Consider the following 23,293-nt stretch of genomic DNA (forward strand, 5'->3'; position numbering starts at 1 on the left):
GTCAAGCTGACATCAAACAAGCAGCATTGTGAATTACTATTGATGATCGCGAGAGAAGCAGAGCTGTACTAAGAGGTTTAACAGGATTTAAATGATAGGCGACCAGAGGATGCCTTGCCTCCCTTTGGAGAATTCCAGCAGTCCAATTTGAATACTTGGACAGATTGCAAGGAGGCCACCGTGCTCATGTTCCCCAGTACAGATCTGCATGATTTTAGTGAAACCTTGCAGAAAGCCACCCTCTTAAGGAGAGAGCCAGAAGCGGGACCTGGGCAACATTCTGCAGCTACTGTGAACACATCACGTATATGGTTATATTTACCTACAAAAAGTTTCTCTCAAGCCAAATGTGTGTCCAAATATTCCAATGTGGTGAGGAAATCGTGAAAGTTGCAATGAAAAAAAGTACTCATTTATGAGCCATGCTGCTCACAATTGTATTAACAGACTTCTATAGTGATTGAGGACGTTTTGAATACCAAATAAAACTGAAACATTCATCAATTTTTCAACTATTGACCACAATTACCCTTGTGAATAGAAAAATGATGTGAATAAGTTGGGTGTGTAGTGGTGGTGTATTTTCTGCATCAGGGTGCCACTGCTTCATGGACAGTGCTGGAACGATTGGACTTACTAATCACCCGATGTGAGAGATCTGTATTGACCGAACTATGTGTGGCACTTTCTCCACAGTACTGAAAGAGAAGGATGCAGGTCAGGACTGTGGTGCACTTGATAAGGCGTGCGTCGGTCCGAGTGCTGGAACAGCAGGTGAATATCTGTGTCTGTGCGGAGATGCACTATAAGCAATATAGGACTCAGTTCTACAATTCCAAGTTAGTGCTTCAGATTAAAATGAGGTACAGAGGCAGATCTGTATGCGTGAATGCGTGACTGTCCCAGAAACTAAATTGGCTTCATTGCTTCAAGTCATGAGTGAAGTAGGTGACATTGTTAAAGGCGTATGTGAGGTGCCCTCACTTGTTGTATGTATGATGTTATTTGTTGTATCGTATATCTAGAAGCAATGGCAGAACCAGCAAAATACAAGTCGGGCAGCACACTATGCTAAGCACAGATTTTCTGCTTACGTTTTAAGCCACGCCCTTAATTACATTGGCTACGCCCCTTTGACACTTCCCCCAACCCCCAGTTTTTTCATCCCCCTTAAAGCCCTGCATTGGAGCGTGACCAGTTAGACATAAAATTAGCGGTTGCGGAGAACAATTGACAAACAGATTATGTAGGACGGTCTAGTAACCAGCAACGTTAGGATATGCTCCCGGGTAGCCCCCCAAACCACAATACTGTGAATCTACAATTGACTATTACGAAGCCTTTTGAGAAATGAGGCTTTCAGTGCTTGCTTACTTCACAACCCGGTACGACCCAAATGGTCTGATTTAGCCGTAGCCACGGTTAGTGACCCACACGATGAGTGCCTGTATGTACCAGGTTGAAATGCCCCCCTGACTGAGCCCACCTCAGCCTTTAAACCCAGGAGCAGTGACACACTGATGCCCAGTGATCCTAAACTATGAGAGTGCTTCACTGCCATCGACATACAAAGGAAAGCACTCTGTTGAAAACACACACGGAGGTCTTGTTTCCCAGGTCCTTACAGTGCCCACACATCGCGGGCCAGAACCGATCTAAACTGAAAACAGAGATGGGACCGAGTACCTCCGACAACATACCCTCCCTCTCAAGTACAATAAAAAGGCAACAACCAATTCCCAGAGAAACAGTGAGCTAAACGCACAAAAGGACTGTCTTTGGGTAGCGTTACTGACATTAATTGAGTACTATGGTCTGGGACCACTCATCTGCTGTAGTCTAAGGAAAAACCCAGCCAATACATAACGTAATACAGAATTGCCACACTAAGACATGCCCTCAATGATTAAAAAAAAAAATCTGTGAAATTGGGCTTTACGCCGCAGTCATTGATTTTCTACCTCTTGCTGGGGAACAGGGTGTATCTCCACATATCACAAGCCTCCCCTAGTACTAACGATGCCTCCATCTTTAGCCCCAAAACGGAACCTTATCACAGATAAGGCTGAAAAGTACAATAGGAAGGAAAAGAAAATATCAGACATTTGCTAAATGTCCTGGGCCACTTACTTTTGCTTTCCTCTCCTAGAGTAACAAGAGCAGAAAGTGACGGCCGGGAGAGAGGCTGGAGGGGGTAGAGCTAATGGGTGGGAATCTAAATTTAAAACCAGCATTGATTCCTAAATAGAAACACATGGCCCTTTAAAGATAAGAAAGTGCTTTGCCACAGCAGCAAAGCAGGCGACCCAGTCCGGATCGGAGGTGAAAGGGCGTCAACAAAACACCCTCATTTCCAATGGCAGGCCACCGTTTATCATAAACGGTGACGCAAGCCAATGGAACTGAGGGGCGGGGCTTAGAGTTCCTTTCTGAGAACCCCTCATCCACAAAATCGCCAGGCTAGACCTAAAAATGAATAAGGCCTTCCTGTCCCATCCACTAGATGGCGGTATCGTGCACACCATAGGACTCTAAACAAAGCAAAAAAAACAAACCAAAAAAAAGATTAACACTGCAATACAGAATCTACCAATTTTATTTTTTGTCCAGTGTATCTTCTGAGTTTTTCTATTTTGAGACATTCAATACCCAAAATGTGTTGCGTAGAAACGTACCCTTTTACACAATGGTGAGGAACTGAAACTGGTGACAGAATTCACTAATTGTGGAAGAGTTAAACTCAGTATGTGGTGGGAGGACAATAGAGTGGGTATGGAAGGAATAAGTGTAGGTGATAATACATTAGTCTGGTGAAATGTAAAAGTACACATTGGAGTAAGAGCATGAAGAGTGGGAATGGTGTGGGATCAGAGCTACAATCCACAGTCTCTGCCTCCCATTAGAAAACAAACTACAGTAGTATGTCCCACCTGACAAGAGAGACAAACACAAGCTATGATGTGACAAGTTATGTGTAAAGGTTTAAGACTGTATAAATATCCCCCAAAAAGAGAAATGAATATGTTCTATTAAAAAAATGTGGCTCTTCCAAGCATCAGTTTTCTCATCATCCTAATGTTCAAGCAATTCTTTTAAAATGTATACATACAATTTTTTGTTCAGTGCAATGATTTTGGCCCAATATGACGAGCAGTTGTACTGAGGGAACAGTCATTATGTTAACGTCCATTGGTGGTTTGACTGAGCAACCAGAACAGGAGGGATAGGAATATGGACACAAATAATGGCCGTTATATGAGAATGCTTGCCTTCATATGTGTCACATCCCATTTAAACCAGAAGCATACACTCCAGCAATAGCTCCAGACAGACAAACTCTCAAAGTCATGGGCAAATATACAAGGGAAGATAGATGGAGGAGGTGGTGGAGAGTTAGGTCAGTACCTTCTCTTTCCACTAACAGCAACAAGCCAGAAGGGCATCAGGACCACACAGCAATGTTAATTTGTCTAGCAACAGCCAGTGGGACATCCAAATCTAATTTTGGCGAGTCCTGTGGAATATGGATGGCTCAGGGGAAAGGAGATACACGAAGTGTCTGTGGAGCACCTGCTGTGCCACAGGACAACTGCCTCAGACATGAAGCTGCAGCCCCCCCTCAACCACATGGCAATTTCAATAGTAATGCCACTTTTTATTTTGGTCACCCATTGCAAGCTGTGGCGGTGGTCCAGGGGATTGCTGCTGGAAACGGATTATTTATAAACTACATATAACATAGGTCAACCTTAAAGACTAGACCATAGTATCCTTATTCAAGAAAACACCCAGTGTCCTACCTGGAGGAAAAAGCACTGGTTTAAGGATAACCGATCGTCAGTGTTACTTGAACATGAAACACCTTGAAAAAAACAAGTGACAAGGAATTTGGAAAAAGAGGAACAGACTGTTAATTAAATAGAGCGGCCGGTAGAACAGCACAGGTCTGCGTCCTTCTTTTATACAGTTCATCGTAGGTAATAAAGAATTTCCAGTGACCCATGTACGGTGAGGAATGTAAGTTGCTGCTTGGAGTCCTAAATTAATTGTCTAATGGAAAGTACAGGTGGGCCTCGACCTTGCGTGGCCACAATGTGGCCAGTGGGTAATGAGTCGAGATGTCCGGCACAGGGAGTGCATCATTACTGCATGTGCTGTGTCCGGATTGGGTATATGTTCCTAACTTATGTAGCATCTGGCGTTATGGTGTATTAGGAGCACAGATACTCCTCCATCCATGTGTGCTTTCTTCGGGCCAACCTCCCTTGACCATTGTAGTGTCGCTGCACCTATCTGTGAGATAGATCTAAGGTTTCCGGTTTGTGCCTTTGTCTGCTGGCTACATGCCACCCCACCTGTGACCAATCAATCAGTGACCTCGAGCCCCAGTCTCAGAGCTTGCCTGACTACATATTTGTGAGTCAGGTTGATGTGGAGTCCACAACAGGCGAATTCCTTAAATAAGACGAGGTTTCGTTCTCTTAAATGAATGTATAGCTTTTCACATTAGCAGCAACTTTTTCCATATTACCACCAGTGTAACTAAGAGAAGATCAGGAATCCAACTCTTACATGTCTGATTACTGCTGCAGTGACACAGGTAGGAAGACAAGGCATTTTGGGTTGAGGCAGGACTCCATTACATCCATCAGGGTTCTGCTTCAGTCTCAGGGACACTTTGTATTCGAATCGGATGTCTGCATTTTTACTGCTCAGTAATCTCTTTTCCAGGCTTCACCCCTATAACTCTTAATGCCTTTCTGACAACCACTTAGTTTGGCTTTCTTCAGACTCTGTCTTCAGTATGCTTACTGCGACTATCTTAAAGTCTTTTAAGCCTCAATATGTACTTCACTTACCCCACAAGATACATGCACGCAATCACTCTGGTGAGGTCTAATGTTCTTTTTCAGTCGATTGTCCAATCAGCCATCTTTCAAAGTTTTTTAGGTCTCGCCGCATTGACCGGAGCGAGACTATAGGGGCTTAAACAGAGTTTACCTAGACTGGCGATTTGATGCAGTGCATGTGCGCTTTTAGCTCAAAGCGCAATGAGTTAAAATGCGCGTGCACAGCATCAAATCGTCAGCTTGGTGCCGCCAGCAGCTCTTCCCGCTCCGCCCCCTGCTGCATCAAAGGCTTTGCGCTCTGCCTCAGCCCAGCCATTCTCCTCCCCTAATTGCCCCCTGCTGCATCAAAGGCTTTTTCACGGCAGGCGGCCGGCCGTGCCCCCATCCTCACTCATCCCTCGCACCCACTCCTCGCTCATCAGGTCTGCAAATCTGCTTGCCTTCTGTCCCTTAATCTCCCCGTGACTCCCCCCTCACCTCTCCCACTCCACTGCTTCAGGCCCCCACCATTTGCTCAGGACATTGCTTGTTTTAACTTGATTCACGGCTTCCAGCAGGTTTCTTTTGCTCTTCTCTTCCGTTTCAGTGCCTGCCATTTATTGCCAAGTTATGCTTGCCTCTACTTTTCCCTTTTATTAGGATCACAAATACGGGTTTTCAAGGAAAAAAAACCACTTATTAAGCCCGCGGAAACACAGCAGAAAACCTTTATGGGAAAGCCGTCAACTTGGCTGGGTTATTTTTGGTGTAAATGCAATTCTGAGTGGGCCTCTTTTTATGGCTGCCTGCTCGTCCTAAATACCAACGGCGCTGACATACTGGGAATACATGGAATTTCTCTGCAACACTCAGACGCTCTTTAAAGTTACTGTTGTACCCTATACTATATTTATGCTAAAATGTTTGACAGCAGGTGTTGCCATTGGCGTTTGGGATTGAATTTATTGTATTGCCTGCAATACCTGCCTTCAAGCAGCATTAAGTGATGATTCTTTGTTGATTGAATACATATGAGAAAAGGGATTAGGTTAAAAGTACTTTAAGGTACCTGTTGGTGCACATTTGAGAATACATTTAAGGCAATCTTGTGCTTACTTATTGCTTCACTATCTTATTGATTTAGCATTAAAAGCATAATTCTTGGGTGACTCTTTTCAAAGTTTTATTTTCAAGTGTTTGTGTTTTTCAACCCGAATTATATTTCATCGTACATCATCATCCTTGACTGTTAATGCTGCCTGCATTGATTTTTGCCTCCATTTATTCTCTATTGCTCTCCTCTCTCTCTCTCCCTCCACTCCCTCTCCTCTCCCTCCTTCCCTCTCGTCCTCCCTCTCTCTCCCTCCAGGCCGTGTTTTAACAAATTGAGCACCGTCTGTATTTTATTCTCATTCAATCTCCCATCATTGTATCTCGCTCCCTGCTTCCCTCACTGTTTGCCTTCTTCCGTCTTCCCTCTCCTCTTGTTTCCTTCACTTTCTCCCCTCTCTGTTTCTATCGTCCGTCTCTCTCGCTCGCCGTCACTCTTCCTTTTCTGTCACTCTTGCATGTTGCATTACAAATGCTATAGGTGTCACATTTGCAAAAGTTATAACTATTGGCATTGTAAATGACAAAGCTATTAATTTAAAAAACACATAAATAAAATAAATGTCATTTATAAGACCAATAGCTCAAACTTTCCTAATGCAAGACCTATTGCATTTCCAATGCTTGTTTAAGAGATCTTTCTTTCACTATTTGAGGTATGTCACATCCCGTTACTCCCCATTATCCTTGGCTAAATCACAAACATGCAAAGTGGAGCGTGTCTCACTTCCGTCACCGCTATTTTGGTGTACTGAGGTTCCTAGCAATGAAAAGACATATAGGACATGACTAGGTTGTATTCCTTCTTACCAATGCCTTTCAAGTAACTAGTTTGCTGAGAAAATAAATTACAAACTGTTTCACAGGGGACATAAAATGTTCTTCTCACTTGGGAAAATAAGACATGACCAACTAAAATCATACTACTGCCTGTATATTAGGATAACTGAAGGTTTGAATATAAGCAAATTCTCTCGAAAGACAACATTTTTCCAATTTCCAACACATTAAGTCTGCTAATCTAGAGTGTCATTTTAGCTGCATGTATCGGCTAATATCTGTATAAAAATGTTGTTCACTTTTAATGGGGGGGGGGGGGGGGGGGGTGACAATTACAGTTTCTATATCAGGGGATCTCTGTTATATTCATAATCTGTTCCCGCCCATGTGCGTGGACCCGAAGCAATCAAAATAGTCTCTTAAGTCGTCTTCTTCTGCAGTCCTGCATAGACACTTAAAGAAAAAATGAAAGACCAATAATGCAGCCTAAAATTAACAAGGCTACATTGGCCAGCACTTCATCCTGAAGTGAAAAAAGGATAGCCAAATAATATAGAAATTTACACATTTTACATAGTTTCACACTTAGAGAAACTCCCCTTCACAAAACTCCTTTATCATGATAGAGAGGAAGGGTTGGACAGACAAGCCTCATAGGCTGCAATTATGTGTCTGGAAAAGGGATACCGTGCCTTTAAGGCCCTCCAGAGACCCTCGGTATCCCATGATGCACAGCGAAAGGCAAGTTACTTTCAGTTCTTTTTTCCGGCTCCTGCTAGCAGGACCCTGGAGCACTGACCTCTACCTTTATTGGTATTACTTCCATTTTTGGAGCTTGTTTTATCTAATTAGTGTTTCATGCGACGTCTGGGGCCTTTATCTTCCATTTGCTGCTTTTTGAGCTGCTAGTCTACCTCTTTCCTGTCGAAACGCCAGCTTTGTTCGACAAGTGCCCAGAGTGTGGTAGGAAGAAGGCCAAGTCAGACCCACACAGAGTATGCATATTTTGTCTTCCAACAACACATGTTCCTGACTCCTGTGATATTTGTCAATCTTTCTACAGGAGGTCCTGCGTGCCAGGGAGAAGATCCGTCTTCAAGGCCTGGAGCAGAGAAGACATCAGGATGCAGGTGGGACCTCTGGGCATGGAGGAACTCTATCTTCTTCCTCTGCCCATGCATCGGCTTCTGTGGGGCTCCCCAGTCAAGAAAAGGCCCAAAAACGGCATCGGTCCCGGGCGATGGCTACGACGTTGAGAGGTATGACTACTATATGCTCCCCGTCGACCCACGGCTCTGGGTCGAAGCGACGTAGAAGGGAAGGATGTCGAGACCAAGGATGAGGTAGATGTCGGGGACTTAGCATGACGACGATGGTGTGTTAACGTCACCTGCGGAGTCCCGAAGGCATCAGCGCTCGCCGTCGCGGCGACAATGCCGTTCGCCACCAGCGTCAACGCGAAGATCGACATCAAGGAGAAGATCAGCGCGGCTGCAGACACCTCTCTCCTGGCAGCTCATGGGTAATGCACACGGGGTGAACTTGAGACGCCATTCCTGTTTGAGACTTACCTCCCTGAAACCGGAGGTGCAACAGCGGATTGCCAATTTGTCCTTTTCGGGGTCCACCCTCTTCGGGACCCATGTGGATGAGGAAATGGCCTGCATGAATGCGGAGTTGAAACGCTGAAGGCTGTGGGCTTGGAGAAGCCGAAGGGGCAGCGGAAGTCTTTCCGTCCATATCAATGGTGCTACTCCTCCCAGCGAGGGCACTGTCGCCAAGCTGGACAACAGCAGCAGCACCACCACCAAGGGCAGCCCTTCCAGAAGCATCAGAGGGGCAGAGGCAACCAGCAATTCGCATCGGGGAATAAGGGCCCGGCTGGGTCTAAGCCCTGAGGGATTACTTCCCCCTCTTCGGTTACCCAATCCGGTGGAGGGGGGGCAGCATTCAGAATTACCCGGCAGAGTGGGAAAAAATTACTCCGGACAAGTGGGTGCTGAATATTGTTTGCAATGGATACAGTCTATGTTTTCTAAGCCCTCCTCCAGCTATGCTACCGGTTCGCTCGCAGTACCTGCTGCGCGAACTTCAAGCGGAGGCAGATACCCTGTTAAGAAAAAGGGCGATAGAAAGCGTCCCTCTGTCTCAAAGGGGAAGTGTCTATGCTAAAGGTTCTTTCTTGTACGCAAAAAGGACAAAAACGAGTTCAGGCCCATTCTGGATTTGTGACAAGCAAACAAATGGATTCGCAGGGAGAACTTTTGCATGCTGTCCTTGCACCAGATTTATCCTCAGCTGCATCGAGGAGACTGGCTTTGCGCAATAGATCTGCAGGACGCGTACTTCCATGTGCCCATTGCACAGAAGCATTGGTAGTTCATGAGTTTCCTAGTCGGAAACCACCACTATCAGTACACCGTACTCCCGTTTGGTCTGAAGTCTGCACCCAGGACATTTTCGAAATGCATGGCGGTGGTGGCAGCACACCTGAGAAAGAACAAGGTGTTTGTCTACCCGTACCTGGACGACTGGTTGATCAAAGCCTCCACCTTCCAGGAAGCGCAATTGCATTTCAACAGGACGGCTGTTCTGTTGAACCAACTGGGTCTGCACATCAACATGTCCAAGTCTGTCCTGACTCCGGTTCAGTGTCTGCAGTACTTGGGAGCCTCCATCGATACTCTCAGAGCAAGCATGTGTCCTTCGGAGGAGCGACGCTTATCGATCCTTCGGAAGGCTGAGACTCTCATGTCCGTTCCTTCAACGACGGTGAGGACAGGGTCGTCTCTCCTGGGGTCGATGGCTTCTTGCATGTTCCTCACACTGCATGCACGCCTCCACATTAGACCACTGCAGGAATGTCTGGAGAATCAATGGGACCAGAAGAGAGGGAGCTGGGAGGACAGGATCACACGGTCTCAGCAGTCCCTGAAGTGGTGGTGTTCAGCAGGGAATCTCCTCAAGGGGGTTCCATTCCACAAGGAAATTCCACCACAGACCATTGTGACGGATGCTTCTCTCCGGGCTGGGGAGCGCATTCGGACCATCTACAGATCCAAGGAACGTGGTCACAGGCGGAGTCCACATATCATATCAATTTTCTGGAACTCAGGGCTGTTCATTTGGCGCTGAAAGCCTTTTATCCGTCCTTCCGGACTAACTCCCTGCTTGTACAGACTGACAATACGACCACAATGTGTTACCTCAACAAGCAGGGGGGGGGGGGGGGGCTCGAGATCGCACACACTGTCTCAGGAAGAACATGTGATCTGGCACTGGCTGCTAGCCAGAGGACTGTCGATCACGGCTACCCATCTTCCAGGTGTGCAGAATGCTCAGGCGGACGCACTCAGCAGGCTCGTTCAGGAAAACCACGAGTGGGTCCTAAATGACGAGGTGCTAGGAAACATCTTGGCAAGATGGTGCACTCCAGAAATAGATCTGTTCACCACCGCCGGAAACAGCAAATGCCAAGACTTCGCCTCCAGGTTTTACCAACCTGGGACTCCGTGGAATGCGCTAAGGATCAGTTGGTCGAAAAGCTTTCTGTACGCTTTTCCACCCATTCCCCTGATTCCGGCAGTGCTCATAAAGCTATCTCAATCCAAAGCGAGAATGATCCTCATTGCTCCGGAGTGGCCTCGACAGTGGTGGTTCACAGACCTGCTCCACCGGTCTCTCCAACCACATCTGCGGCTTCCATGTCGGCCGGACCTTCTAACGAAGTTCGGGGGCAGATGGTACACCCCAACCTCTCATCGTTGAATTTGGCAGCATGGCTCCTGAGATAGTACAGTATGGACACTTGAATTTGCCTGACAACTGCATGGAAATTCTCAAGGAGGCTAAGAGGCCATCCACCAGGATCTCCTAGGCCTATAAGTGGATAAGGTTCTGCATCTGGTGCATGTCCAAGAATGCTGTCCCTACCTCCTTCCATACCTTCTGCATTTGGCGAAAATTTCTATTCTAGTAAGGTTCACCTCGCAGCATTAACTGCGTATAGGAAATGCTCTTCACAAAGATCCTTTTTCCAGATACCTGTAATTAAAGATTGTTTGGAGGGTTTGAAGAAGGTATTTCTCCCCGTTAGGCGTCGTTCGCCTTCGTGGGAGCTGAATGTGGTGCTGTCGAGGTTGATGACGGAGCCTTTTAAGCTTATTCCTAAGGGCTTCTCTGCAGCATTTGTCCTGGAAAGCGGCTTTCCTTGTGACTATAGCATCGTCTCGCAGGGTGAGTGAGATTCAGGCTCTGTGTTGTCACGAGCCATATATTGTATTTCATGCTTCCAAGGTAGTCATGAGGACTCACCCTAAGTTTCTCCCTAAAGTGATATCTGGTTTCCATGTCAACCAGACGATCACGTTACCTACATTTTTTCACCACCCTTCCTCTCCGGCGGAGAGGTCCCTTCATTCACTTGATGTGAGGCGGGTGTTGAAATTCTACTTAGATAAGACTAAAGACATTCGTAGGTCAGATCAGCTGTTTGTGAATTACGGTTCAGTCAGGACTGGCCTTGCCACCTCCAAACAGTCCATATCTAGATGGATTGTGTCCTGCATACAACTATGTTACCAGAAGGCTAACAAGACTCTAGGGGGTAAGCCTAAGGATAATTTGACAAAGGGCAAAGTGGCAACATTTGGCTTTGCTACGCAATGTTCCCATTGCAGACATCTGTAGGGCGGCTAAGTGGAAGTCTGTCCACACATTTGCGAAACATTACTGCCTGGATTCTGATGCCAGGACAGATGCGCAAGTTGGGCAGGCTTCGCTGAGGAATTTATTTGCTCAGTAAGGATTTTCCTTTTAGTTTTCTTCCACCACTGGATTTGGTTGTTGGGATGGGCTTGAATTTGAATTTGAATTTAAAAACATTTCTAAAGCGCTCATATACCTAGCGGTTTCTTGGCGCTAGAGAACAGTTTGAACCTGAATGGGAACTACGGGAGAGCTAAGCTGGGAAGGCTTGAAGGAAAAGGTGGGTCTTAAGAGCCTTACGGAAATCAGGATAGAGCGGAATGGATCTGATGGTTAAGGGTAGGGAATTCCAAAGGATGGGGCCAAGGACAGCAAATTTCGCCCCGCCCATCCTCTTCTTCCTAAACCGAGGGACTGATAACAGTGACTGGGAGGAAGAGCGAAGCTCCCTTAGCGGGGTATAGCTGGAGATTGCAGAGTTTATGAAGGCTGGGGCGGTTCTGGCACGAGCCTGGAACGCCGTACAACCAAGTTTGAAGAGGGCCCTTTCCCTAATGGGCAACCAATGCAAGTTCTTCAATATAGGGGTAGCGTGGTGGAACTTAGGGAGACCATAGAGGAGGCGGGCTGCTTAGTTCTGAACCAGCTGTAGGCGACGAAGGGCATAAGCTGGAGCGCCATTGTACAGGATGTTGCCGTAGTCCAGCCTCGAAAGTACCATAGCGATCATAATAAGCTTTAGAGCAGAGGGGGAGAAGAATCTGGAAATTTTTCGAATAATACGGAGGGTAAAGAAGCAGGAGGATACCACCGTGCTAACCTGGGAGTGCAAGGTGAGGTTTTGATTTAATGTGATCCCAAGTGTTTGGGCTTGCCATTCTTTTCACAGATTAGGACTATAAACAGAGATCCCCTACTACAGGAGTAGTTTCTTACCTGTAACTCAAGTTCTGTAGTAGGGGTATCTCGGTTATAGTCACAAGCGACCCGCCCTCCTCCCTGGTGGAAGAACTGTTTTTCCTGGATGTTACAGGCCTGGCTCTAAGAGTCCTTCAAAAAGAACTGAAAGTAGCTTGCCTTTGGCTGTGCATCATGGGATTCAGAGGGTCTCTGGAGGGTTCCTTAAAGGCACGGTATCCCTTTTCCAGGTACATAATGGCAGCCTATGAGGCTTGTCTGTCCAACCCTTCCTCTCTATCATGATAAAGGAGTTTTGTGAAGGGGAGTTTCTCTAAGTGTGAAACTATGTAAAATGTGTAAATTTCTATATTATTTGGCTATCCTTATTTCACTTCAGGATGAAGTGCTAGTCAATGTAGCCTTCTTAATTTTAGGCTGCATTATTTGTCTTTCATTTTCTCTTAAGTGTCTATGCAGGACTGCAGAAGAAGACGACTTGGGAGACTATTTGGATTGCTCCGGGGTTCATGCACATGGGCGGGACTATTCACAGATTAGGACTAGAACAGAGATTCCCCTACTACAGAACTAGAGTTACAGGTAAGAAACTACTCCAACTTAAACAATATGCGGGTGATGGAATGGTTTGTGTTTGTATTTATTCTGGCTCAAAGGTGGTAATCTTAACATTCCAGTATCTATACACTTCTTTGGGTGAGTACTGCTCTCAAGAGCCTACAGTGTATTCTGCAACTAAATTATGAAATACGATAGAACTTGTTCTCAAAGAAATGTCTCACCCTTTCTCTAGATTTAAAATATCACCTCCAATCCTTGGCTCATGGTATGTTCTCCATCCTATGTAGTACTCCCTTAAAATCAAGGCTAGACAGACTTAGGTAGTACCATCAACTGTTAGAAAATCGCCTCAATGTTTATTGTATGCCACAAAACATCACCCCCTCCCCCAAAGAAAATATACCATCTATGAAAAAACAAAAACAGTGAAGTCCTTTATAAAAAGTAGGACTACTTTTATTTCCCTTTTGTCTGCTTATTTACAGCCACTACAGTGTGTTCTACAAAGATGTGTCACAACTTCAATCTGAAAAGCATCACCTATTCAGCTTTACAGGCACTACTTTAAGCAAGTATGTTCAAACATGTATATTGTAAGCTGAAGGTATAGCAACATTTACAGATTTATCTTGTAAATTCTCGTACAATGGAATAATATTTCTCTGAAGAAAATACTTGCACAATACAAATATATATATATTTACATACACACCCCATGATATATATTGCACCTATCCATAAGAGATAGAAATAAATTCCAAATGTTGAAATCTGTTGTCTTACATTTAAAATTTATAGCAGCCAAATGTGACGTTTCATTGCTCACACAGTCTTTAACCATTTAAAAACATTCAAATTGCCTTTAGATACAATCGCTTCTTTAAGCCACGGGATGCAATGAGACATTCTCTGGAGTGATACATGTTTTCTCGGGCTCACAGGTTCTCAGAAATTAAACTGGTGTAGGTTTTGCCCCAAAGGTATTGAGAACTACTTTAAACTGGAGCGAACCAGACCACAATACGTGGATTTTCCATAATGTGCAAATAGCGCAACTTTCAAGATGCTCAGCTAAAGCAGATGACACGGGCTGCATTTCCTACTCAATGGATCACTACGCATAATACCATATGACATTAGGGATTTAAAAATGTTTGAGCACATACATTAGAATCTGCATACCCCATGTTAGTATAGTTTAAAAGTGCTGCATTTAAAAATAAATGTCATATTTAACCCTGCAGCACTATAAATATATAAATAAAATCGTTCTCCGCGCACTTACTATGCAGTTTGGTATATAAAAAAAAAACCTTGCTCCTTTATCGACCAACACTTCCTTTGAATAAATAATGCCGGCTGAATCTCGATGAAAGATAACCATTCCTTACCATTAACGGAGGGTGCTCAGCAGCAGAATATAGTGCAGAATGACAAACTGATTGTATTTACGTGCTTTCTACACGCACATATTGAGATCAGGGAAACCATTTATTTTTTTGAGAATTGTAAAAAGGATAGAACTAGAATTAAACCCAAAAGGGGCAGGACCCATATACAACCGTCTGAATTTTTCTCTTTTTACTGCCAGGCAAATGTGGCTTTTCAATATGATTTTGATATTTCAAAACACTAACCATTTTTGCACACTGGTATTCTTTTTAAACAAAAGGAGTTTGAAAAACCGCTCTTTGTATCTTTCTCCCTTCACCATGATTATTAAAGGGATACATCCTCAAAAGCATAAGGCAAAGGGGTTCAAATGATTCCCTTTTAAACCTTGCATCAGGTTGACAGTAGATCTAGAGCGGAACACAGTCGGTCAAATTGTGCAGATCAACCCCAAAAAAGCAGAATGGCCTTTGCATAAACAACAAGAGGCACAATGGAGGTCCAGGAGACAAGCAAGCAGAATCGAAAACGTTTAGCATGAGGAAATTTCTGTCTCAAGTCTCAAAAGCAGCAATGTAGATCTAATCAAAAATACATAAAACCACATTCAATGAGGAGCACAAGTTCCATCTTAGATGCAACAATATGTAACAGTCCTCCCAAACTGAAACGTTATCCATCTTCACCGTGATTTGATCACTGTGATCAGTAGTTAGGTCAATACTATGGGATTAAGAGCAATCCAATGTTCCAGCACCTTCATTGAGACCCACAGTATTGTTCATACAGTACACCTAAAACTGAGGGGTTGTTGAAACGGTAGTCCTCACATTATTTGGATTTTCAGAAATTCATTATGTTATTGTACAAGGCAATACATTTATACAATGTTTCTACTGATCGAATGTCAGTAAAAACAAAAACTTTACAGCTCACGGCATGGACAAAGTCTGAGAGTCTTGAGACAACCGAAACAAGTTCACAGGCTCGAAGGCTGCTGTATTGCAGGACCTGCTTCACATTCAGGCATGTTCTCCCCAGCCCTCATGTACATCAGAAAAAGCGTGACTGTGGCAAAAGTTGCAGCATTAACTGGGAAAGCTCGTAGAAGAGTTGAAGTGAGACCTCTTGTGAATACACGCCATCCTTCCACCTGATAACTCTTTTTTATGCAGTCAAGAATTCCATTATAATTATTGACACCCCCCACTCCATCGGCCTGAAGTCTGGACTTAATAACATCGATTGGGTAGGTTGACAGCCATGAGACAATTCCAGACATTCCTCCAGCCAACAACAATTTGGGAATAATGTAGCGGTCATTAGGTTCGCAACTTAAATATCTGGTCAGGCAGTCATATGTAAGGAAGTAAAATCCAAAACTTGGTGTTTCCCTTAGGAAAGTAGTAACCATGCCTCGGTTGACTCCCCGCAGCCCCTCTTTTCGATGGATTTTAACCAGGCAATCAAGGGAATTTTTATAATTTTTAGACTTTGATTTGTATTCGCCGGTGCCCTGGAGCTGCATTCTTGTTTTAGCCAACTCCATTGGACAACAGATTACACACTGCATTGCTCCTGCTGCTGCCCCTGCGAGAAATTGATTAAGTGGAGTGTCATTCTCAAGAAGACGAATGGCATTTCCTTGGACACCGAACACCAGAGCGTTAATGAAGGTTAATCCCATCATGGGTGATCCAATTCCTTTGTACAGTCCAAAGGCCTAAACGAAAGAGATAAAAAGAAGAACATAATTATAATTGTAATTGACAAAATGATCAACAAATAATTCCCATTTTAATCATACCTGGATTACTTCAACAAAATCAGAAAAATACTTAGTGTCATGGGTATTCAGAAAAGATTTACAAAGTTCTATGAAAGACACTTCAATGGAGGATATTTTTATTGGCTTAGGCCAGAGTTCTTCAATCTGTAAAAACCCATCCTTTGTTTATCTTGTACTGTGCTACAATCGCAAGTCGTCACCCATTTCAAATGGGGATTTTTGATAGGAGACCTCCGGAGCAGCAGCAGCTAATCAGCAGGTAGTAACGTCACCACTGACGTTCCACCAATGATGGGACAGCAGCAGAGATTGCAGGAAGTGCCGCGAAATTCGCGTGCTTAAAGTTTCTGCATTCCACTGCTTGCTGCCTTTTCTTCTTTGTTTCCAGAGTTTTTCTGTCGCCTGGCTATGAAGGACTTTGCTGAAATAAAATCTACGTCAGATAAGAGGGCTTTTTGGAAGGGGGTGGGGAAGAATTGGCCGGGGGAATCAGCAGTAATGGAGGGTTGGAGGGAGGGGGGAGGGAGGGGAAAACAATGGGGCACGACGTGCTAATTGTTTTTTAATTCCACAAGCTAACTGTCCTAAAGCAGTCTAATCATCTTCCAGATCTTATTACTTAGATTAGAAAAGTTGAATTCAGAGCATGGGGGCACAACAAAAGCAATCACGGCACTGAATGTACATCCATAAGTAATTTCAAACACCAGATGTGTGTAACTGATATACATTCCGGTATATTGCCTTTGCATAGTAACCTGCAATGAGACATAAGCTTCAGAGATCTTTTTTTCTGGAGAACATATAAACACAGCAACAACTTACTACTGGCTGAGCATAGCAGAACAATTTGTTAACAGCATGCAGGAAGAATTTTACAAATTCATAATAAAAGACAATTGCACGAGATGCCTCTGTCGTTCTCTAAGCACAGCAAATCTTGATTCCAATAAAACTACCAAAGTCACAGAAGGAGCAATAACCTTCCAGAACAGAGCCCTGGCTCAAGCTGCCCGAACAATCTCTTTTCCAATGAGCTAGTTAATTTCTAAATGCTTTAGCTGCAGTGGGAGACAAGGAGTCTCCTTTGCTAAAACCGAAAGTGAACGAACAGACAGTCCACTGTGAACTGTCTGTTCCTTCGTGTTTGTTTTATAGCAGAGGAGAATCCTTACCTCTCACTACAGCTGAATAATTTCAGCCCTAGTAATTTAACCCCCTCCTGTTCCCAGAAAGGGGGCCAAGTTTCTTTTTAAATTACACAGGCAGGAGCACAACGTCCAGAGGGCTAAAATGGCTTCAAGTTGCCAAAAGAAAATGCCATGTGTGGTTTAAAGAGCCTTCAAATTGCTTGTCTTAACACTAAATACAGGTTATAGATCAAGAAGTTTGTATTCATTTGTAACTTGACTTTTCTGTCTTTGTTCCCTTTAATTATCAGTCAAGGATCATTCAGGCAGCCCTAGAACAAAATTAAAAGTGCTTTCTATTTATATTTGCTGTTCAAAGTACGTACAGATTAAGTACTGAAAATACAGCTTTAGGTGACTGCTTATTTGTGTACCGCCTTGGACATCAAAATAATGAGCTGGCAACCCCAATCATAAAACTGAAAGTTTGTTGCAAGATCAGCACATTATTTATTACCTCCACCCTCAATCCCTGGTTAATGCCATAATAGCAATAGTTTAACTTGTATCTGAAACCCTTCACGCTATCAAGAACATGCTGAGTTACCTCAAGTGTCTGAGAATGCACCCTGCATTCAGACAACTCTCCTCATTCTCGCCCTTCACTTTCACGCTAACCCTGCACTCACAGCGATCACAATGCCCTCACATTGATCCCCATGCACTCACAGCATTCACCAGCTCAACCTACACTCACAGTGATCACTCTGCGCTCACAATGCACTTGCGCTGTTCGCCCTGAACCTTATCCTGCAGTCAAACGAAAACGAGCACACTACCCAACCTGCACTCGTGTGACACTTCACTCACCTGTCCCCCACACTGCTCAATCTGCAATGTCACTCAAGCAAGCCCATCACTAACCATACAATTATTCATCCCTCTCTGCACTTACATCCGCACCCGAATTCATATGGTCACCTCACTCACCCTGCAGTCAATCCTCTCACCTCACTCTCACACTGATGCATCGCTCACTGGGCACTCCTGCCACCCACACAGCACAGAGGGATAATGAGCCTGCTACAAAGTCTGAGTAAACTATGACTAGTGCTAGAAAAAAATGAAATGTGTGTCAGAAAGCTCCTGTAGAGAATGAGGTGCACTGTTGGTGAGTGGTAGTGAGGGAAATCATGGAGGAGGAAATGGGAGAGGGGTGCCAAAAATACTATTGCACTGTAAGCGACAGTGCGATGGCCATCCCTGGCTGAGAGTGTTAGCCCCCCCCCGCCTGAATTTTGGGTCTAGTTGTGCCCCTATACACAAGTATGGGCATGTCGTGCCCCATCAAGTTTTTGTCCTAAAGTACAAAAGAACACATTTACATACACTGCAATCCTGCCTTTCTGGTGGCTCCTGGATAGAGACAGCTCTATTGTTTTTGCCCTGATGGCCTGGAAAAATTCCTAAACATATTTTTGTGAATACCGTTTAGCGTTTCTTTTGAATGTGATTGATGTGGGAGAGTCTATTACTAATTGCAGAGAAATGTGCTTGTTTCATGCAACAACCATAAAAAAGTTTTTTTAGATCAAAACAGGCCCTCACAAATGACAAATTGGAGGATTTCACAGATATTATTCGCTGCAAATTTAGTGGATGTGGAGAACAGCTTGAGGATGGCAGTAGCAAAAACCCATCCACAGATTGACCGTCTCTGTGGCGAAAAATAGGGACACCTTTCACATTAATGTTGGGGGTGTTATCAATCTACGTCTTGTCTAAAATAAAGCATCCTAGTAAAAACAATTTGCACACATTTTATCTTGGAAAATAGTTTTTGAGCTGGGTAAAAAGCCTCTGTCATTTAACCACACCCACTCACAATCTTGCAGTTTACTAAACACTCTTATTGTGTGAAACATTATGTGCCGGATATGGCCCGGGATATGCGGGTGGCGGTCGAATATGTAGTGTACCAGGGTCCAGAAATTTCTGTCAGGTGGTGGGGGGGGGGGGGGGGCAACATCTAAAAACATTCGGCGGGGGGGGGGGCATCAACCTACAAAAATTTGAAGGCCTCTGGCTTAGGCCCACAAAGGGGAGGACAAAACAAGATATGCACTTTGATCTCCCGAAGTACCTGCTCTGAGTATGTTTTATGCTTACACTGGAAGATTAGGACCAGAAAGTACACTCTAGATTGGAATATGGCATTTCTGAGGGAGAAGCAAGAAGGAAACGTAATCTTAAATTTAGTCTACAATATCTACTCTTCTTTCTTTCTAACTAATTGTATTTTAGATTCTACCATATGTAAGACACTTGCACCTGAAAATGAGACTACCTCAAATGGGAAACAGCGGTTACACCGAAACCGGTACAACGCATGCCATTGCAACGCGAAAGGTGTGTAGAAGGTGTTGGATTTAACTCCAACACCTTCCCTACTGTTGCACACACAGGAGTTTGAATAGTAAAGTAAACTATTCCAACTTCCAGCGCACCCCCGATAGCAAGTCGTGGCTAAAGTTTTGCATTGCAACGGCATGCGGGGTAATGGCATGTGTTGTAACATAACATAAACCCTCAAATATTCCAACGAATTGTATTTTAGATTCTACCATATGTAAGACACTTGCACCTGAACATAAGACTATCTCAAATTTTCCATTTTATTTTGAATACACGACAGACCCATGGGACCAAATACTACATGGAATCCGCTATGTTGAATCCTTTGACATCACTGACTTAAACATGAACTTGTGAACAGGGAGTTTATAGATACAACCCCATTTTTGAGAAGTGGTCTATACATACATCTGCACTTTGATGTGAAAGGAGAAAAATAACCATTTAGACATTTAAGCAAGATACATTGGTATCAAGGACTCATCTTTTCAAACTAATTATAAGCCTGACTTCAAAATAGTCAAAGATGGAAAAGGGCCTCGGGTATCATCAATCTCCAAAAGATAGAGAATTGACTCAGATACCTATTAAACCACATCTTAACCCTATTACCTCAACAACATAGTTGTAGCACTGGTCCTAAAAGTAATGAAGAGTACAAAAAAATAATAATAATAAGGTTTTCGAAAAATTGGTAGTAAATGAAAATACCCAAGGAAGATGTTAACTGACTTGGCGACATCCATAGCTTGTATGATGAAAGATATCTTAACAAGAAGATGACTATTAATTAGTATTTTTTTGCTAAGTGTGGATCAGGCTAGTTCAGACATCAAAACGGCATATCGCAGCAAGTCAAAACCACTGTTATTAATAGCTTGTCTGTGCAACAATGTAGGCACATCACCATTATGATGCACACCCTGGAACAGTGTGAAGTTGGTTTCAGCTCAGGAAAGGTATACATATTGTGAGATAACACAATACATATCGACAGAAACATTTGCCACAAATAAGCACAAAACAAAAAGTAATACTAGCGTGTGTCCATTTCCTTATTTGATTATATATCCCCCCCCAATGAGCAAGATATTCAGTGCTCAAGGGTTCGAAATAGTGGACATCCAACAATTAGCCAGAATAGTATGGTTTCCACCCAATGAAAATATCCAACTTCATGTGCTAAAGTAAGACAGTGATACAGTTTTATGGCGAAGACCAAAGTTGGCATAGACTGAAAGCCTAACATTTGGATAATTAAAGTCCTATAAACATGACTGATGTTAAAAAAAATTGTGCAATTCACCATTCTCTTGCACATCTTTCCCCAGAGATTGTTTCTGCTGTGAGCTGCTAGCGTGACAATATTTTCACATCTTTAGTAAAACCACAAATCTCAGAGTTTCCAATGTGGCTGGTAATTTAGATTCGAGCAAACGCAGGCTGAAGGCTTCAGTGGATATCTGGAAGCAGTATCCAGGAGCTTTTTACTTGGGTCTTTCAACCTCTATGTCTTTGAGCTGGTGGGCAGTCTAATATCAACAAAGTTAAACTTTAAGCAACAACTGGGCGACTGGTGACCCACAAAAGTTTAAGATTTTTTTTTTACAGTGAACATGTAGATTTATGACCACGACCAGAGCTGAGGGCATCTACTCTCTAGTGATCAAATCGACCAAACCCACACAATAGCAAGCTCAGGAAATTTGGAAGAAGCCACACTGAGCCAACTATGTCAAAGTTCTTGTACAATTTTTGTTGAACACCTACAGATGGTCCAGTCTTCATCTCTGGGAATACACAACCATAGTCTGTTGCAACAATGGCAACTTCCATCAAGAATTCTGTTGTTTTCTCCGTCATGGAACAGAAGTCGAATTTGTAGAATAGAACAGGGAAATACCTACCCATCCAGACATGGAAATACCCTTACTCAAAACTGTGGTAAAAATGTGGTCACTACCCTTTATTACTCATGGACTATGCTAAAGAGGAGTACAAGTATTTTATATACTTGGATTAGGCACAGAAACAGCAGAAATGAATCTGTTGATGTGTCAGTATCTAATGGATACTGACACCAAGACCGTAAACACTGCTCTTTCCATGCAACAGCAGCCACAGTATAAGTCACCAGGCCTCAAGCAAAGACACAGGAGCGATGCTGGTCACCTATTTCACTGGAAGAACCTGTTCAATCTCCCCCCCCCCCCCCCCATCACTTCTCAAGTTATTATCACCATTGAGGCTGGTAAGCTAATACGGTCATCTCTTGAATACTTTAACATCCCTGTAATTATTGAGGAATGAGGCATGCAGATAGGTTACTTTAGTAGAGGTTTTATGTAAGAGTTTCATGCGAAGTGGCCGAGGAAGGGGTATTGCTGAGATTGAAGCATCCAAAGCAAGAGATCAGAAAGTCACAGTGCTTGAGCTAGGCTGATAACATTTGCACATACTGAAGTGTTATTAAATTCGAAGGTTCATTTATAACGTTGTCAGCACACATTTGTTACTTACAGTTTCTTGCCTTATGATAGACTGAAAACAATGGTAGGTGCCACGGTAGAGAGGCTTGGCAGAATTCTGAACTTGCAAGCGCACCTATGGGAAAAGTTATCAATTAATGAAATGCTACCACATAAATTAACCATTGATAATACAAATAACAAAATGTCATTTCTAAACACTTGAGCTTTAAGTAAACAAAACGATATAAAATCTGCAGCTCAGACATGGTTGCATTACACATCTAGCACATGCATAAAGTGATTGTTAACATTTCTATAGATTAAAAGGCAACCACTTATGAAAAAAAACCCTGTTTTTATTAACATAAAAGTAGCCAGTACACTGGAGCGTATACATTACACACTGTGGTTTTGCTTTTCTAATACACATTATAGCATTAGTGAGCAGTAGTAATAAAGGTGTATCATTCTTAGGGTTATATCCAGGTGGAGTTAAAGGAGTAAAGAGTATCCCGCCTCCCCCACTCTGCTGTATGGATTTCGGCCGGGGGCGTGGACTCTGATCTCCTCCCCTCCCGTGTCTCGGACTCACTCGGTGTGTGGCTGTTATTGCTGCCCTCATTTTCTATCTCTAGACCATAGTGTCTCAGCCATGGGGCCCAGGTCCTGGTGAACATTTTGGGGCAACCCCGGACTTTATATGTCACCCTTTCTGCAACCATATATAAATCCATACCCGCCCTCCATTCTGCGAGTGTGGAAGATCAGGAGCTCCCCAGTGTTTGGCTATGTCTCTCTTGTAGGCTGCCCTGTAGTATCATTGTATGTCCGGTAAGGCTATACCTTCATTGTATTGGTTGCACTGCAGTGTGGGTAGTGCTATTGGTGGGTGACTCCCGTCCCAGAGAAGTGTGCGTAGTTTGGCAAGGATAGTGGTGAAGATTGTCTCTGGAGTTCGACAGTATGTGTTTTGTAATATGTACAGTAGCTTCAGGAGTGTTATCGTTTTGTACATGGTGGCTCTCCCGAGAAGTATCGGGGGGAGCGGTCTCCATCACACCACGTCTTCTTGAAATTCCACTATTATTTGTTTGATGTTACGATTGATGCACACTGCATCGTCCTTGGAGATAGAGCCCTAAATATCGAATGCCCTCTCTGACCACCATAAAGTGTTCTGGTAGGTTGTCA

The 23,293-nt window shown here is 43.7% G+C and overlaps 1 protein-coding gene across 2 annotated transcripts in view; it reads right to left on the reverse strand.

Moving 5' to 3' along the window:
• Nucleotides 1-13,241: 13,241 nt before the first annotated feature.
• The window catches only part of SLC25A29 (solute carrier family 25 member 29), a 66,660-nt gene continuing 56,608 nt past the window's right edge, over nt 13,242-23,293 (reverse strand). For both annotated transcript variants that reach the window (XM_078660181.1, XM_078660182.1), the window contains 2 exons: nt 22,152-22,235; nt 13,242-16,020 (listed from right to left, as the gene is read on the reverse strand). In XM_078660181.1, coding sequence (XP_078516307.1) covers nt 15,277-16,020; nt 22,152-22,235 — 828 coding nt within the window. In that variant the 3' untranslated portion in view covers nt 13,242-15,276. The remainder of the gene's footprint in view (nt 16,021-22,151; nt 22,236-23,293) is intronic.

This window comes from Lissotriton helveticus, chromosome 9 (genome assembly GCF_964261635.1).
Source record: "Lissotriton helveticus chromosome 9, aLisHel1.1, whole genome shotgun sequence".
NCBI classification, from domain to species: Eukaryota; Metazoa; Chordata; class Amphibia; order Caudata; family Salamandridae; genus Lissotriton; species Lissotriton helveticus.